At 36.6% G+C, this 16,422-nt stretch overlaps 2 protein-coding genes across 2 annotated transcripts; both read right to left on the bottom strand.

Annotated features, from left to right (window-relative positions):
* Positions 1-1,724: 1,724 nt before the first annotated feature.
* On the bottom strand, positions 1,725-3,991 carry LOC147759868 (uncharacterized). Its single transcript, XM_086994843.1, has 2 exons — positions 2,564-3,991; positions 1,725-1,985 (listed from the first exon to the last, which is right to left on the bottom strand). Exons 1-2 carry the CDS (start codon positions 3,260-3,262, stop codon positions 1,959-1,961), a joined length of 726 nt encoding a protein of 241 aa, XP_086850969.1. The 5' UTR covers positions 3,263-3,991; the 3' UTR covers positions 1,725-1,958.
* A 305-nt stretch (positions 3,992-4,296) lies between these two features.
* Positions 4,297-15,517, bottom strand: LOC106155121 (sulfite oxidase). The gene is made up of 4 exons (XM_013529797.2): positions 15,262-15,517; positions 9,444-9,671; positions 8,722-9,016; positions 4,297-8,279 (listed from the first exon to the last, which is right to left on the bottom strand). The coding sequence occupies exons 1-4, from the start codon at positions 15,464-15,466 to the stop codon at positions 7,319-7,321; spliced, it is 1,689 nt and encodes a 562-aa protein (XP_013385251.2). The 5' UTR covers positions 15,467-15,517; the 3' UTR covers positions 4,297-7,318.
* Positions 15,518-16,422: the final 905 nt, after the last annotated feature.

Below are 16,422 nucleotides of genomic sequence, written 5' to 3' on the forward strand. Positions count from 1 at the left end.
CAGTACTTTATTTCATTCTCTTTATTTATTTATTTATTTATTTTGGAAGATCACTTTTTTCATATGTAAAGACAAATAGTATACTTTTAATAACCTGTACGTAGGAAGGCTCACCAAATGCACACAAAATTCGAGGCACTCAATAGCTAAGCACCTGAGCAGTATAGTATTTTATGGGCACATTTTGGACGAAGAAAGTCAAGATATGTAGTTAGTCTGTGCACATATTAGTTTTTTGTGTACTCTTAGTGATCACAAACAAACACACACACACACACACACACACACACACACAGAGAGAGAGAGAGAGAAAATGTCACCTCCCACCCATCACTCAGGGAACTTCCGTTCAGCCCCCTTGAACCACTCCATGTTATCTTGAAGGTTAGGGCAGATGTCCCGTGAATTACACTGGATGTGGGACCTATCTCCCGCCCACGTCTCGTTTATTCTGTCTGCTGCACTAGCTTGTTAACAGACGACAACTATAGATATTGAGAGAGAGAGAGAGAGAGAGAGAGAGAGAGAGAGAGAGAGTTGCGAAAAAGGAGCAATTTATATAAATGCCTTTGAATTGATTTTTAAAATAAAATAAGTTAGTACATATAAGTTGATTACTGCCAAAGATGCGTTTTTAAAAATGATTACTAAGCTTTTGCATGTATTGGTCCAATGCTGTAAAATTATAAAGCCGTTAAAACCAGATTTTGATATTTAATCTTTTCCATGTATTTGCAGTGACATATTTCACAGATGGATGTTGTTTCTTAAACATTGTTTTATTCAAGCAATTGCTTTAATCCATTTACAGCAACACGGCATCAATTTAGCGTTGGCAAGACATTAACCACCATCAGTTAACTATTTGTAATTATAAATTTCATTTAAGATGATAAGTTTCACAAAATCACAACTGTCTCCAATCAATACGGTCTCTAGCATTCTACAAATTGAACATACCAAACAATTGTTTTACTACTTTTAAAAAGGAAAAACATATTTGATTCGCTATCCATCTGTATACGTTTCGATTGATAAAAGTCCTCAAAACCAAAGACAAATATTGACTCGGGAAAAGTGCGTAAATATGATTGTATAACATAGACGAACTTATTAACAACTGAAAATAATAATTAATAGAGTTATATATGTTAATTAAAATTACTTGACTATTGAAAATAACAGTTACCATTTCTCAATTACCATGTAAACTCTACCAAATATTCTTAATATAAGGACGACCACAAGTATACGTCTTGGAGACAAAATCAGAATAAAATTTTCAGTCCTTAAGGGATAAAAACTCTGCCCTACCTGGGCACTGGTAAATGGGCTGCGTTTCATAGCGGACTACCATTCCTGTCACACCGGTTCAACTTAAGTAGTTTAAATCCCAGCGACTTTGCTCAAAATTATTGTATGGGATAAATCAAAATCTAGATCTGTATAGGCCTTATTGTGCAGAAGCCTCTGAAATCAGAGGGAACCCCTAGATGACACAAGAATGTGCTTGCTAGACTAAGTGAGCATCTCCACCTCCTCCCAAAGGCTTCACTACCACAATAATCATCATATGTTGCAATATTATCAGGATCTTTCATTTTGGTTGAGATTTGCAGGGGTGGGAGGGGCGACAACGGCAGCAGGCACGCGCCCCTTCCTTAGTTTCTGAGGCACCCCCGGCCTTCTCCCCCCAACCCTCTTAACCTCCCCCCTTCAAAAAAAAAAAAAAAAAAAAATCGGTAAAACTAGCGAAATGAGACAAAATCAAGCACCACACCCTCTCTGTGCCGTTCGTATAATATTAAGTTTGTCCCCATCTAGTGTTTTACGCTTGCCAAGCGAAGCAAGATTCTAAATAAAAAAATTCTTGACCCTCCCCTTAATTTTCTAAATCCTGAATAGGACAGTGCCTGCAGAAATGCATCCTGCAGCGCTAATGTGTTGTTGTCCCACAATTATATACCTTTTGCGTGGAATGATGACTGGAATAAAAAAGAAGATATATCGTTACTAAAGCGTGAAATGCTCATTCGAATACATTGTATAAATAGCTTAAAGCAAACGAAAAAAATGGTTTGATAACAATTAAGGACTATCACATCATTTTCATTGCAATGAACGTCCTTGTCGTTTATGAACTACGCAGTATAAACAGAGAATTGTTTTGATCAGTTAAAACAACAGCTCAGATAGTTTTCCTTATATGCTCCTCCACAAAATACAAAACTTTTATAATACGATATTTTTCAAATAACAATTGAGCCATGAAGCGGTGAGTCATTGCAATTGTATTTATCTTTCAGTAAATATCCAATTGTTTGTTGCAATATTTTTACTATTTAGAAGTTTGCTATGGGCCTTATGAGATTTTACAAATGAAAACCATGCTATTTAAGACTTCGATAGCTACAGCAGTGGCTGTATAATTTGCCATCGCAAAAAGATTGACTCAGTCCCATGTAAACCTGCACCGACAAACCATCATTTCAAAGATAACGAAACAGCTACTTGTATAAAGGACATACAGCAATATTCATAAATGAATACTCTATATACTCACCACAATCTTCTGAAGGGTCCCCTTTCCTTTCAGCACAGCAACTGTGAATCCTACAACACTGAGAGCTTCGTCCTTGAGGGCAGTCTCTAGAACCTCCTTGTAATTCTCGGTAGTCAGTTTACCGCACAGGTCACTCACGGAGTCCAGTAAGGCCTCCACGCACTCGCGACTGGCGCTAGCGGTCACTTCGTACTGGATGCGACAAACCTGCCGCATGGTGTCCGCTATAGGCAACAAGACACCGTACGGGTCCCTACCAAAAACCGACACCTCACTCAAATCTGGGTAGAGTGTCAACTTTAATTGATCACGTTCGTCACAGTGACGTAGGTCGGAATCACTGACGTCATCAAATAGATCATCTACTGGTGACGTCATGACATGCACCGCAGAATGTTCGAGCACGTGCAGCGTGACGTTCCCATGGCACAAGTAGATCCAGTTTTCACCGCTCTTGGTTTCTCTGGGTTTGAAATCCAACAAAAAAGCTGGCTCGTCGTCCATTTTGATGCAGATCCCCGTGCCGTTGTACGGCATGCCTTGGACGGGGGTTTGATAAACACACCAGCTAAATTTACTGAAAGGTCTCTGTTTTTTGAGGGAGACCAAGTCTAGCAATGTCTCAAGCCGTTCCTCCAGCTCGTCTGCTAAAATGTCACGTGCATACACGCGCACAAATTTCGTGTTTGATAAAGCCATGCTTGCTTGTTGCTACCTATAAACAGGGAATTTCCTGTTAAATTTCATCCAAATGTTTCTAAAAATTCGGTGCTCGTGGAAGTAGCTAAAGGGTCATTATGTTACCTTGGCAGTCTTTGGATCATTTCAAGTGTCTGTCAGTGGCTTAATTCAAGAGTTCACAAAGATAACAAAACACACTGTACATTTTCTTTGGACAGCAGCGTACAGCGTAGAAGCGTAGAGAACGGCCAGCACCTGGCTGCGGAATCTCTTGCGAGTTAACCACTGCCACTGGATTTTTAACACGATTTTTGGCGCCGATAATAAAAGTAACGAAACTCAAATGTAGTGAGGGTTGCCGATGATCATACACGAAAATGCCGATCTTGATTAGACCGAAATTATCCCTTCTGTGTCGTCTTCCAAAGGCGTGAAATTCACGAGTCCGTGCGGTCCATATAATTATTATAAGGAAACTAGAACTCACAGTGGATCTGTTGACACCGGGTCCTTCATAAAAGACAATGTTTACAGACTGTAGTGTGCCCCTGAACTGAAGTTGCTATGTGAGAAGAGAAAAGTCAATATTGATATTGACTAGTTATGTCAAAGATCAAGAAAACGTCAGTTGTAGGGGCATTGATCAGGCTGTTTAATTAGCCTGTACACGTGCAATGGGCCATAAACAGTGCACATATAGATAAAGGTACTGGTTTACTTGGTCTTGTAGCTCTTTAGACAATAAACTGGGAATATGTTGACAGCAAATGCCTCTCTTCACCGTATATTCTTGTCATCATCTCCCGACGTAAGGCTAATAACGCCGATGTAATATCAGGGCAAATCCATGCTTGGGGGCTTCGAGAGAAAGTAGGCGAAGGACGTGCAATTGCTTTTATTTTGGTTCCCTTTGAATGACGTGCATATAAAAATCTTTAAAAATCCTTTTTTATTGTGAAATTCTCGACTACCGCGCGGTTCATGCAAAAAAAAAAAAAAAGTGTACAACTTTTATACCAGTATGCTAGTAATGACCAAGAACCACTATAAAGTTGTCTTTCGATCCCTTTTATTTTACCAAAACGACAACATATCAAAATATGCAAATTGCAAGTGCTTGCAGTACAGTGGCAAAACTGTATCACACTAACCTAGTTTACTCAGTGTTTTCTTTATTGCCATAGAAACATATAAAGTGACGTCATGGATTTCGTATCATCAGCATTATCTTTGACCCCTTAAGCGACTGACTGGAAAATTTCATACATTGAAGGATTCAAAAGTACAACCATAATTAAAATTTGAATATTATTTTTTATCAACTTGAATAAAAAGAATAAGGATATTTTGCACAAAGAAATGTGAAAAAATTGTTACATTTAATTTAAACAAATTAAGCTTATGATGACACAAACTAAATGACATTTATAGAATTACAAAAAAAAAAAAAAAAAAAAACGCCAATGATTATAAACAATCACTGATATATTTTTAAGAAATATTTGTTAATTTTAGCCTAAGCTTTTGTGCATTAAAAAGATAAGCAAGCCTAGAAATTATCTGCAATTAACACTTATACCATAATACAGGTTAACGAAATCAGTGCTTTAAAAATAAAGGCTTCCATAACCATATAATAAAAACTATACTAAAACTTAGCCTCTATTTTCAGCAGAAAAATTAAATATTGTGCGTTGATAATGGAGACGTAGAGTACATCAGACTTAATGACATCACTTAATGACAAAAAATCATCCTGACATCAATCAGATGCTAAGTTTGGTAGGTTGATGATGTTAATTAGACTTTTACAATTCAACTCAGTCCTGATGTGAACGCACACACCGAGTAGTGTAGAGGTACTCTGTTCATAACCTTAAACTATGTTATATTGCTTCTAATCCCCCCCCCCCCAAAAAAAAAAAAAAAAAAAAAAAAAAATCAACAATCCCAACATTTCATTTTTTATCATTATCAGTAGCTATAAAAAAAATTTATGACATGAAACCAAACTCAGTATTCAAATTCAGTTTTGGAACTATCTGTTTTCATCTATTATTACCATTAGCAGAAATAATGGCAAGTAATTAACCAATTTAATAACCATATTTTACTGCTATTTGGTGTTGCACCAATGCTAATGCCACAGACAGCAATTATACAATAACAAATCTGGTCTCATAGACCCTGTTCCCATACCTAGATTGATCTAGCAGGATTAACCCATATCTGAGGGGTTTCTTGCTAAATTGCATTCAGCTTAAGTGGCTCTGATGTGTGGCATGCTGTTAGGGGGTAATAAGCTATTGTAAAGCAGCTTCAATAGGCGTGCCAGACATCTAAGCCCCTTAATCTGAATGCAATTTAATGAGAAACCCCTCAAAGATGGGTCGATCCTGCTAGATCGCTCTAGGTATGCAAATGGGGTCTTAATCATTCATTCTCAGGCCTTATAAACAAATAAAGCCTCAGATTTGTGAGCCACAAATCAAGAACTCCAACATAAAATATTTAGTTAAAAGCACAACCATAGGACCCACAAACCGTAAATCCAAATAGTTTGTCATGTCCAACGCTGTGCTCATGGCTACTAATTTTCGTTGGGGCACTTAACTCTGGGCTTGTTTGCGCTCTCAAATCTAAAGCTCGTGTTAGCAAGCCACAATTATTGTTTATGAGGCCCGAGTCGTATATAACAGTGTCTAATGATGAGAAAAAGATTCTGCTCATTAGACTTGAGGTATCTTAGTCTCTGTATAGAAGTACATGTACATATAATCCAGAGAGATTTCACTATGTACTTTCTTCTGTTTAATATTATAGGTTGACCAAACCCTTATGGTTAAATGTTACCACTGCCAACAATCATAAATAGATAATAATAATAACAGTGATAAATTTCAAATTGCATAATTAATGCAATTGTCTCACACAAGTATAACATCTACTAATAAAAGCAAAGATTTAATGAATATTCAGGATCTAAACCATTAAAACCGCACCAAAACTTATAAATAAATATATCAATCACTGAACAAGTACCAATCTAATGGTAAAAGTTAAATCAACTTTCCATTTTTTTTAAGGGTTTGGGTATGAAAATAATATGTACTTCTTACATCAAAATAATATTGGCAAGGCATTTTGGAAAAAAGGTAAATGGTTTCAATACCCTGTAATGCTGTATGTAAAAAAAAAGGTCTGGATATAACAGTAACAACTGAAAAAGAGAAAAAGTATCCTTCTTCACCTATTTATCTAGTTAAACAAAACGGGTTAGCTTTCAACTCTCTTGTATATATCTGAAAAAAGAAAAAAAATTGCTCTTTAACTCTCTTGTTTTTACCCAACTACCCAAAAATAAAAGAATATAAATAATACAAAATCCAGGCTGGTAATCTCCATATAAAATTTGTAGTTTTGCATTGGGGTAGATCACTTGGAAATGGCACGTTTATCATGTTTTCATGATGGAAACTATGCTTTCTAAATTCCATGAACAATGCTACAATTACAATTCTTTATTGAGTTTATATAAGTTCAATATCAATGTGTAGAAAGAACAGCAACTAATAAATAAAAACATCAAAAAAGAAACTAGCCTGTTCCTTTTTGTCACTAATAAAAAAGTAAGATAAAATTATCGTATTAATGATTAAAAAATGACTTTGTATGTATTAAAACATTACCAAAAACAGATCAACCACAAGATTAACCTCCTTAAATAAGAAAAGAAAAAAATTTTCATTGCTGTCATTAACCACAAGAGATATTATCTAATAATAAATCATCAATAATAAAAGTTGAGTCATCCTGTATGGGATATTCCCACCAAATCACACTTTTTTCTCTGACAAGAAATAATTTTTTCCTGCTCACAAATATTCCAGACAAAAATAAATTTTAAATCAACAACAACAAAGACAGTAGAGGTTGCTCCACAGCAAGGTAAGACTGGATACAACCAATGCCATCTCCAAAAGAAGAAAACCTGACATTTTTTATTGCAACTGAGAGATGAATTTTTAGTAATCTCTAAAACTCTGATGTGACATGGTTTGAATCAAATTTTATCTAATTCACCTCCACATTAATTCTATGCCATGAGTTATTCATTAGTCCTCTCAGGTTCCATATTCCAGCTACAGAGTCGGGTTGAACGTTGTGCGAGGAATCCACAGCCTTGCATATCAGCTCCATGTTTCCTTTGAAACCATCAGGGATGGGGACGTCCACTTCCCAGAGGGTCCAAGACCACTCCTGATAGGGCCTCTGACCAGGTTTTTGAAGACTGGCAACTTGCCAAGTCTTTCCACCATCGGCCGAAATATCGACACGCATGATGCCTCGTCCGCCTCCGCTCCAGGCATAGCCTTTCAGAGTAATCTCACCCTCTTCACCATCAATTTTCTGCCCCGCGCTGGGGACGCAAATGGCGGATGTGACGGGAAAATCCTGCAGAGCTGGAGACTTTGAGAAGTCCGCTGTGTCCCAGTCGATGGATGGACTGAAACTTTTGTAATCCCTCTGCTGCCAGAAGCTGGGGCTCTCATCAGGACTGACCACAATCTTTGACAGCCATTTCACATTGCGGGCTCCTGCTATCCCGGGGCAAATCACTCTGACAGGATACCCATGATCGGTGGGGATATCCTCTCCATTCATTTCATAAGCCAAGAGAACCTCTCTGAAAGGGTTCATTGCTATCTCAATGGGTACAGAAGCACCATACGGGTTGTTTGACTCGTCCTTGTCAAGACCCTCAAATTGTACGTGGCAGTTTTTGGGATCATCAAGGGAGACACCTGCAGCCTTCAAAACGTCCACTAGGAGGACACCAGACCATTCGGCATTGCTGATGGCAGTGAAAGTCCAAGACAGTCCCTTGACAGGTCTTTGACTTGACATCTCTTTCCTGCGGTTCCCAGCACACTGGAGTGTTGCCGTAATTGTATGCTTTTTGTATTTCTTCTTCAGGTCCTGCAGAGAAAGTGAAATTGGTTTCTTGCCCTGGACTTCAATCACTAATCTGTACCTGAGGGGAAAAAGAGAAAAAATATTTGTTTGGAACAATATGATGTCCTTTCCAATCCACTTTCCCTCTTTAATAACTTTTTTTGCTCTGTTAGTGTATTGTGCCATGTGTGATTATTTAATGTGTATGTTAGATGAGATATTGTGTTAGGTAAGACAATGAAGAGACGTGGCAATGTGCTAGGTGTGATCACTTAATGTGTGTGTTAGATGAGGCATTGTGTTAGGGGTGCCAGTGAAGAGATGTGACAATGCGCTAGGTGTGACCACCTAACGTGCGTGTTAGATAAGACATTGTGTTAGGTGTGACAGTGAACAGAAATGACAATGTGCTAGGTGTCATTCCTTACAACGTGCGTGTTAGAAGTTAGAGGTAACTTTTAAATGTGCATGTTAGATAACAGAGCATGAAGTGTGAGTCAACAGTGCAAATAAATTCTCACTTTTTCATATCCACCTCAGGCACTGGCAGATGATTCCGCACAAAAAATAAACTGCTTGGAGTGATGAAATTATCCACCAAAAGTTCTGGTGGGCTCTCTGCGTTGAATGGCTTTTCTGTGTTTCGCTTGAGTGCTGGATGGCGATCTGGATCAAATCGATATGGGTCGCTAGCGTCCTTCAAAGCAACCTTTCCAGCATCCTTGAAGTTCCCTATGCGATAAGTCTCCAAGATTTCGTAGACTTCAGGTTTTTTGTGTGCAGCATACAAATGCCAAAATGGTTCTAATGAGCCACCTGTAAAGAGAAAAATAAGATTCATGACTCCACCTTTATTAAAAGAAACATTTTCACTGAACAGCCTAAAGAGCAGTAAGCAGTAATATTTCGCAATTAACAATGGGCTTGTATCGTTAAGGTAAAACTAAAGACAGTTCTATGCAACAAATTTGGAGATGACAGGATGTGAAAAAACTCTCTTTTTATTTTCCTTACGCCCGTGTAGGTAGATACACTTTAAAAATCCCCTCTCTTATTTTTCACCGCCATTTGATGCATAATTAATATCATAATTAACTGAAACCAAGGCTTAAAGCTGTCAAGACACAGGTCTCTCCCTTTTTCCTTTAATTTCCTTTTTTAAATCTTGATAGATGTTATTTAGAACTTCAGATACTGTATGGGTTCAACAGACGGTCTGTCAAACCCAGACAGTTCAATGTACCTGCAGCAAGCTTTATCTTTTCTCCTCCAGGGTGCAGTTCTATAAATTCTGTGATATCATAGACGCCATGTTTGTACGTCACCCAGATGCGACTGCCATTTCCTTTATGTTTCTCAACATCTTTCAGGCTGTACTCTGGCAGTCCCGCCTTCCTGTCTCCTCCCTGTAGTTCACCACTCGCTGCGTGTAAAATCCAGAATCTTGATTTTTTGAAGTAAACCAGAACACCTGAAATAAAAGTGATAATTGTTCTTTTTTTTCTTCCTTTGGATGTCTTAAGTTCTGTTGATCTCTTCAAAATTTCTACTGTATGCACATGTAATTATATCATTTACACCTTTGAGACTTGCATTAAGATTTTGCAAAACTTTTCAAAGTTACTATCATGGCCAAAAATACAAGACCCGCAAATATGTTACACAGAAAATTTAGATGAAAAGAAATATTTCCAAATCTAATTAAAGGGATAATAACTCTTCGTTTTGGCCAAAAAATGAATTTTCCTGGAGTAAACAACAATTTTTCCATACTAACCAGTGGTTAATGAATCCATTTTTACATTCAAAGTTAGTCCCTGGTTTTTTTCTAAAAAGTTTGGTTTTTTGTTATAATCTCTGAAGAGATTATAACAGAGTATAGCTATCAATGGAGGTCACGTGGTCTAAAGACAAGCTCAGATATCAGAATAATAGCTATACCTGTCATTTTTTCTTATACAACAGAATATATTATATTTCTATGAGTTGTTCACAATGTTTTTATTGTGAAATATACATCTCATACAAAGAGTTATTAACCCTTTAATTTGCTTCTGAAGTTATTGAACTTTTGATGGCTTTGGGTGACCTGTAGCCATTACGGTATCTTGACTGCCATCTGTGAGAAAGTTTCTAAATTCCACTCAGATATATAGATTCACTTTTAGGGAAAAAATCTCTTTTTCATTACAAATACATTATACTGTGTTCAAATGTATTTTTACATACATGTGTATTCCTACATGTATTTCTGGTGTCAGTGGGTCTTCAGTGATCAAGACAAGGCCAAACAGCACTAACAGATATTGTTTACACGTTTGAGAAAAAACTTAAAGTTCAGGAGATTAATTCAGCACAAAATGTCTGTTAATGTTATTGGATTGAGCGAGAGTTAGTAGACAGTGGAGTTAGTGTGCAGCAGCTACAATGTAGATTCATTGTGAAAACATCCTTTTACATTAGAGTAACTTTAGAAGTAAAGGCATGTGGCATGCCTATTCAAAGTTAAGCCTTGTGTAAAACTACCCTCCATGGGAAGATAGATAGGAATTTTTCAGGCCATGTATTTCTGTATTAGGTCTTTACAAACTCAGTAGAGCAAAGACTCTTTTGAATCTGTACTTCATTCAACAGCCAAATTAAACTAGGCACCAATTTTTGAGATCTTAAGAAAAATTACTAGCTGCTGGTACATTGTGCATTATTTATATTGCTTTAATGGGACTGCATTGATTTTATTGACCACCAAATTGAGCACCTTTTTTCTTTGCTTTTTTTTCCATAAGGCAAGTTAAGAACAACTCCTTCATGCAAGGTTTATACTTTAAAGGACATATCTGCGAGATAAAACTTGAAATTACTTGAAGTGAACTGTACTAAAAGTACTTACAGTGTACTAGCTTTTAACTACAGAATACATGTGCTGAGTATGAATATTAAAACACTTCATTTTTGAACTCCCAAACATTTTATATCTGTTGTATATATATTGGAAGCCAACTGGTTATCGTCATCTAATTTCTGAATAAATAAAATGTTTTCCATAGAAAAAAATAGTGGAAAATCGAAATAACACTTCTATATTATGACCTTGCAACAGTACTATTCTTTTTTTTTCTCAGTGAGACCCTCTTCAAGCAAATTAAACAAATTGCTTTCCACAAGCACACATTTCTGACATGCTGCTTTGGTCACATCAATGTAATTTCCATGAGCATGAAAAGTATTTAGGTTGTTGGGATTACTTTACAAGTGATATGGTTTCAGTGACCTTCACCCAAGGACGTTTCAAGGTCACCTTGAAACATGTTCAAGGGCATGAAGGTCTTACTTGTCAAAAGAGAGGACATTCTTGAAGTGTGTGACTACAGATGTGTGAAATTAAACCATGCAGGCATCAGCAACTTTAAGAATGTTACTGTATTGACTGGAAATAAAACTGATGACACTGTGTGTTTCTAGAATACATGTACATACAGTATGATAATAAATAAATAAATAAATAAATAAATAAATAAACAAACAAACAAACAAACAAACAAACAAATAAATAAACAAATAAATAAATAATTTAAATGCCTTTATCAGTACATTTCTGTAGATCTTTAATGACCAAGGCGTATGTAAGAATTAAAGCTTTCAAGACTGGTTCTTGCAGGGGCTTACACAAATATTTACCTATAAATTTATAGCCATGACTTTTACATCAAAATAAAACACATAACAGTTGTTATAAACTGCAGTGGTGTGTTCCAAGAAAAAATAATGTCATAAAGTCAATGTTTTCTTATTTTGTATGCTGTAATGTTCAACTTCTTCAGACAAAACAATATTTTCCACCTGCTATTAAGGCACATATTTATGTCCTGACATGCTGCTTTGGTCACACCAAGGTAATTTCCAAGAGCATGTCAAACAGGTATTTATTTTGTTTGGATCCTTTTTAATTTAATGTGATGATTTCAATGATATGATATGACCTTCATCCAAGGACATCTCAAGGTCACCTTGAAACATGCCCAATGACATGAAGGTTGACAGAAGAGAAGCTATTTAAGGAACATATATTATAGACAAATGTGAAACTGGGTGTCGGCATAAATATGCCCCCGTAAAAAACTTAAAATGAAACTGATTATACTGTGTGCTTTTATAATACATACAGTAAATTTTAAAAAGGAATAGTTTTAATGATTTTATCAGCGCACTTCTATAAATCTTTAATGACTAAGGTAAGAAAGCTTTCAGGATTTGTTCAGATCCTTACACTGACTGACATTACATCAAAAGAGAGTTTATAGCTTGGATTGCTATACAAAGTTAAGCATATATATATTTGTTATAAACCATGGCATATGTTTCAGGAAAAAAGATGGACCAACTGTTTATATTATTCATCCCAACCAGTACAACATGAACTCTTTTTTTATTTTTATTTTTTTGTATAATGTAATATAATTCAACTTTTCGGACAAAATATTTTCCACCTGGTCCTGCACATTTTTGTCAAGACAAGCCACTTTGATCTTTTCAAGGCAATTTCCATGAGCATGCCAAACTTGTCCTTATGTTATTTTAAATTATATGCAATGTTTTCAATATGATATGACCTTCACCCAAGGACATCTCAAGGTCACCTTGAAACATGCCCAAGGACATGAAGGTCTTGCCTGTCAACAGAAAAGACATTATATTTGTGTACTAGTAGTATTGTAATATTCACCTTACAGCACTCAAAACTGTCGATCCTTGTTAAAATTCATGGTAACATGAGATAAAATAAGACATATTTATGATTATGCAGATTGCAGGGTGACAGAAAACATCACGTTTGTCTCCTCACTCCCTAACCTTTCTTTCTCCCCAAATACCCTGGATCCACCCCCAGTGCATATTTTAACATTCAAAATTGTGTTTAGGATCTTTTCATCTCACTTCAAGGTGCCCTCAGAACATTACACAGAGGCATCAATATCAGTGCCTGGGGGTCAACTGACTTCTCTATCTGAGTATTAATGTGTTCTCGTGCACACCAGCAACTGCCTGACACTCACTGAAAACCCCATTAGTTGCCCCGAATCATGTGTACAATTCACTGGAATTCAGCAACTTAATTAGACCATGAATTACTTCAAAGCTTTTAATACTGTACATTGCTTAATTTATCTATTAGACTGAGAAGACAATGCAACATATACATGTATTATAATAGAATATTGACAGCCAATATATGTATGTGTAAACATCCATCTATCTCACAGTATATATACCTAGTAGAACATCATCCTTGCCTACTTGTATGTATATATCTGGGTCATAGTGCTTCAGTGGATGTTTTTACAGTGATAAGAAAAAGTGGAAATGGGTCATTTAACATTCATCCTATTGTATTCAACTCATGCACCTGTATATGGTAACCCCAGCTGAGTTTCAAAGAAAGTTAATAAACCAGGAACTTCTCTCTAAGTTGTCAACATACACTAGAAATATTAGGAGGTTAATCCCCTGTTAAATGTGAAACGCAGGTTGTAAGAAGTGAAGTTGGAAAAGGGGGGGAGGGGGGGGGGTGGAGGGGACGGGGGAGGGTGGGACAAAAAAATGCATTGAGAGGCTTGGACAAGTGGTAAACTCAAGGGTACAGATTGCACTGATCTTGATCAGAGTGTGTGTGTGTGTGTGTGTGTGTGTGTGTGTGTGTGTGTGTGTGCGCGCGCGCGCACACATGTTCATACATGAGCATGCTGTTTAATTCATTAAAGAGCATAACTGGAATAAATTCGACAGGCTCCTGATTACCACATACAAATATTTGCAGTAAGGTTATAAATAAACTCTCAACTTATCCCGATAACTGATCTTTAGTCCCATTTTGGGATGACATTCATCTGGCACTGTCTGCTGAGTGTAACTGGGACATTGAAGATAATTGTGTCAACCTGGCTGCAGAACGCTGCCCTTGCCTAGACATTTCTTATATAACCAAATCGAAAAACGTGCTCCTCATGTACTAAATGGTTTCAAGTTACCTAGCTAGGTGTCATTCAATGTATTAAAGGTCATGTGTATACTATTTAAAGCACAACAATGCAGGGGTGCATGAGAGGCTGGCTGATCTGGTACAGCTAAAATATGATTTCTTGTATTAATTCAGGGCTGGCAGGCATAACTATGAGATCCCCCCCCCCCCCCCCCCCCCAAAGTGCACCCCCATCCCTCTGCACCAGCCCTCATACTTCATGCAAATGCCTCTTTAGTTTCTATTTCAATAAATGTGTGAAGATGAAAAAATAAATTGTAATGCAAACCTTAACTGGGGGAGAAATGGAGAAGAGCAGAAATCAGTAATGTATACCAGTAAATGCATTAATTAATCATTTATCATTTTGCCTGGTAAAATTCCCATATATCTTTCCAAATCATTCATATTCCCTTTCAGTGATATGGTTTATTTATTAATTATTTGCAGCCTGCCATATATGTTTCTGTATGAAAATACAGATTAATTATTTAGGATGGGGGTATAGATGTTGTGTATATAAAATTATACTTGTATATCAAATGACTGCAACTCTTAATTGTTATATTTGAATGAATTTCACTATCTTGTAAAAACCATTGTAAACTGGAAAGTTAGTTGCCAATTTTAAGTTATTTATTTGAATATTGACAGCCGTTTTATACTGGTTTATTTTTGTCAGAATATGGATCTGTTAAAGCTTATATGGACTATACAATATCAAATGGTAACAAGATTCTTGAAAGACACTATAGCGATGTTTGGGGGCAATACCTTGCAAAGTAACATAGAGGTTTTTTCTTAGGCGCAGTTTACTGGCAATCTAGTAGCAGTATTACTACAATACTGTCTCAAGTGTAAACAAACATTATCCTTGTAGCACGCGAACGCCAATAATCCCTTTAATCTGTAGTGCACTTACGTCTGAGGCAATTGGCACCATAAATTATCACGTTATATATGGTGAAGTATATCATGTGTTATATAAAAAGAATGCAAACTGCAAATAGAATGTAATAATATCGGCATTTTTTAAAAATCTTACCAACGCCAGCGACGGCTGCCAAGCCGCCAAGCAACACTTTTTGATGTCTTCCTTTCTGGAACTTGGCTGTCAGTTTTCCCGGGGACGTGTGCAGCCTTGAGACACGTGCACTGATTCCTTGCACCCCCAACAGACCGCTGAAAGGGCTTACATTTCGCGACACGGCGGCAGAAAGACGCGCACACTTCCCCAGGACAGCTGCCATCTCGCTCTCACTGTCGGTCTTACTGCACCGACGCTTAAATCAATCTAAAATAATGTAAACAAAAACCATGCGCAAGGTCTTTATCGTTGAGACATTTTATTTTGGGCCAATCAGGAATGCGAGTAATAAAAAAAGAATAGCGCTCACCCCTTTTTATTCATTAATAGACATGAGAGCTAAAATGCGAAATTAAGTGGGGGAGGTCCAGAAATTAAGCATTGTGATTGGCTGAAAAGGGCCAAGGTCATTTAGTGCGTGGTTAATTAGGTCGACGTTGAGGACTACGTTTCTTTGCAGAAATTTAGCTTCCATCCTTTGAAAAGAACTTTTGTAACATGTACTGAAAACATACCTAAATCCATACAGAATTTAAAAGCAAATTGATATCAAAACATCATATTTATATTATAATCAAAATATGGCATATTTTATTATGACTAGGAACTGGTGGACATAGCACGGTGCCTGCATGTACCGTACTTTATATTTAACAGTTCAGAAATATTCGATTAAATTACATTGCATTACAAAAGGTCGATCAATAACGATCGATGATTACCGCCTAGGGTACATAACAGTTCCTTAGCAAAATGAAAAGTTTGCAGCAATAATGCTGCAATTAAGCTAAAAGTTTGCAAGAGTTAATTTGCAAGAAAAATTCGCTGCAGTAGGTCTGATATCTTGCTTATAGGGAGGGTAGGGAGGGTATATGTACATGCAGCATGCATGGTTTCATGAGAAAAGCCGTGTTTATAATCATGATGACGATAGAAGGCGTTTGTTAGAAAATATAATAACAATAATAATAATAAATAGATTTATAATTAAATGACAAGATATATAGAAAAAAAAATAAGATGAAATTTTATTTGGAAATTTTATTTGAGGACAAAAATGCATATTAGTAGAGTTTTTAAGGAGTACAAAACCATAAAGCCACTTTACATAAAAGTGCA

The sequence above is a fragment of the Lingula anatina genome, chromosome 9 (genome assembly GCF_051362555.1).
Source record: "Lingula anatina isolate TDL-2025a chromosome 9, LinAna3.0, whole genome shotgun sequence".
NCBI lineage: Eukaryota > Metazoa > Brachiopoda > Lingulata > Lingulida > Lingulidae > Lingula > Lingula anatina.

Bases quoted from the DNA above. Each gene is read 5' to 3' on its own strand.
- LOC147759868 (XM_086994843.1), bottom strand. From the start codon at position 3,262: ATGGCTTTATCAAACACGAAATTTGTGCGCGTGTATGCACGTGACATT. The intron at 1,986-2,563 runs GTGAGTATATAG...TTTTTATTCCAG, and splicing joins GGACCCTTCAGAAGATTGTG to TCATCATTCCACGCAAAAGG.
- LOC106155121 (XM_013529797.2), bottom strand. From the start codon at position 15,466: ATGGCAGCTGTCCTGGGGAAGTGTGCGCGTCTTTCTGCCGCCGTGTCG. The intron at 9,017-9,443 runs GTACATTGAACT...TTCTCTTTACAG, and splicing joins AAAGATAAAGCTTGCTGCAG to GTGGCTCATTAGAACCATTT. The intron at 8,280-8,721 runs GTGAGAATTTAT...TTTTCCCCTCAG, and splicing joins CCTGAGGTGGATATGAAAAA to GTACAGATTAGTGATTGAAG.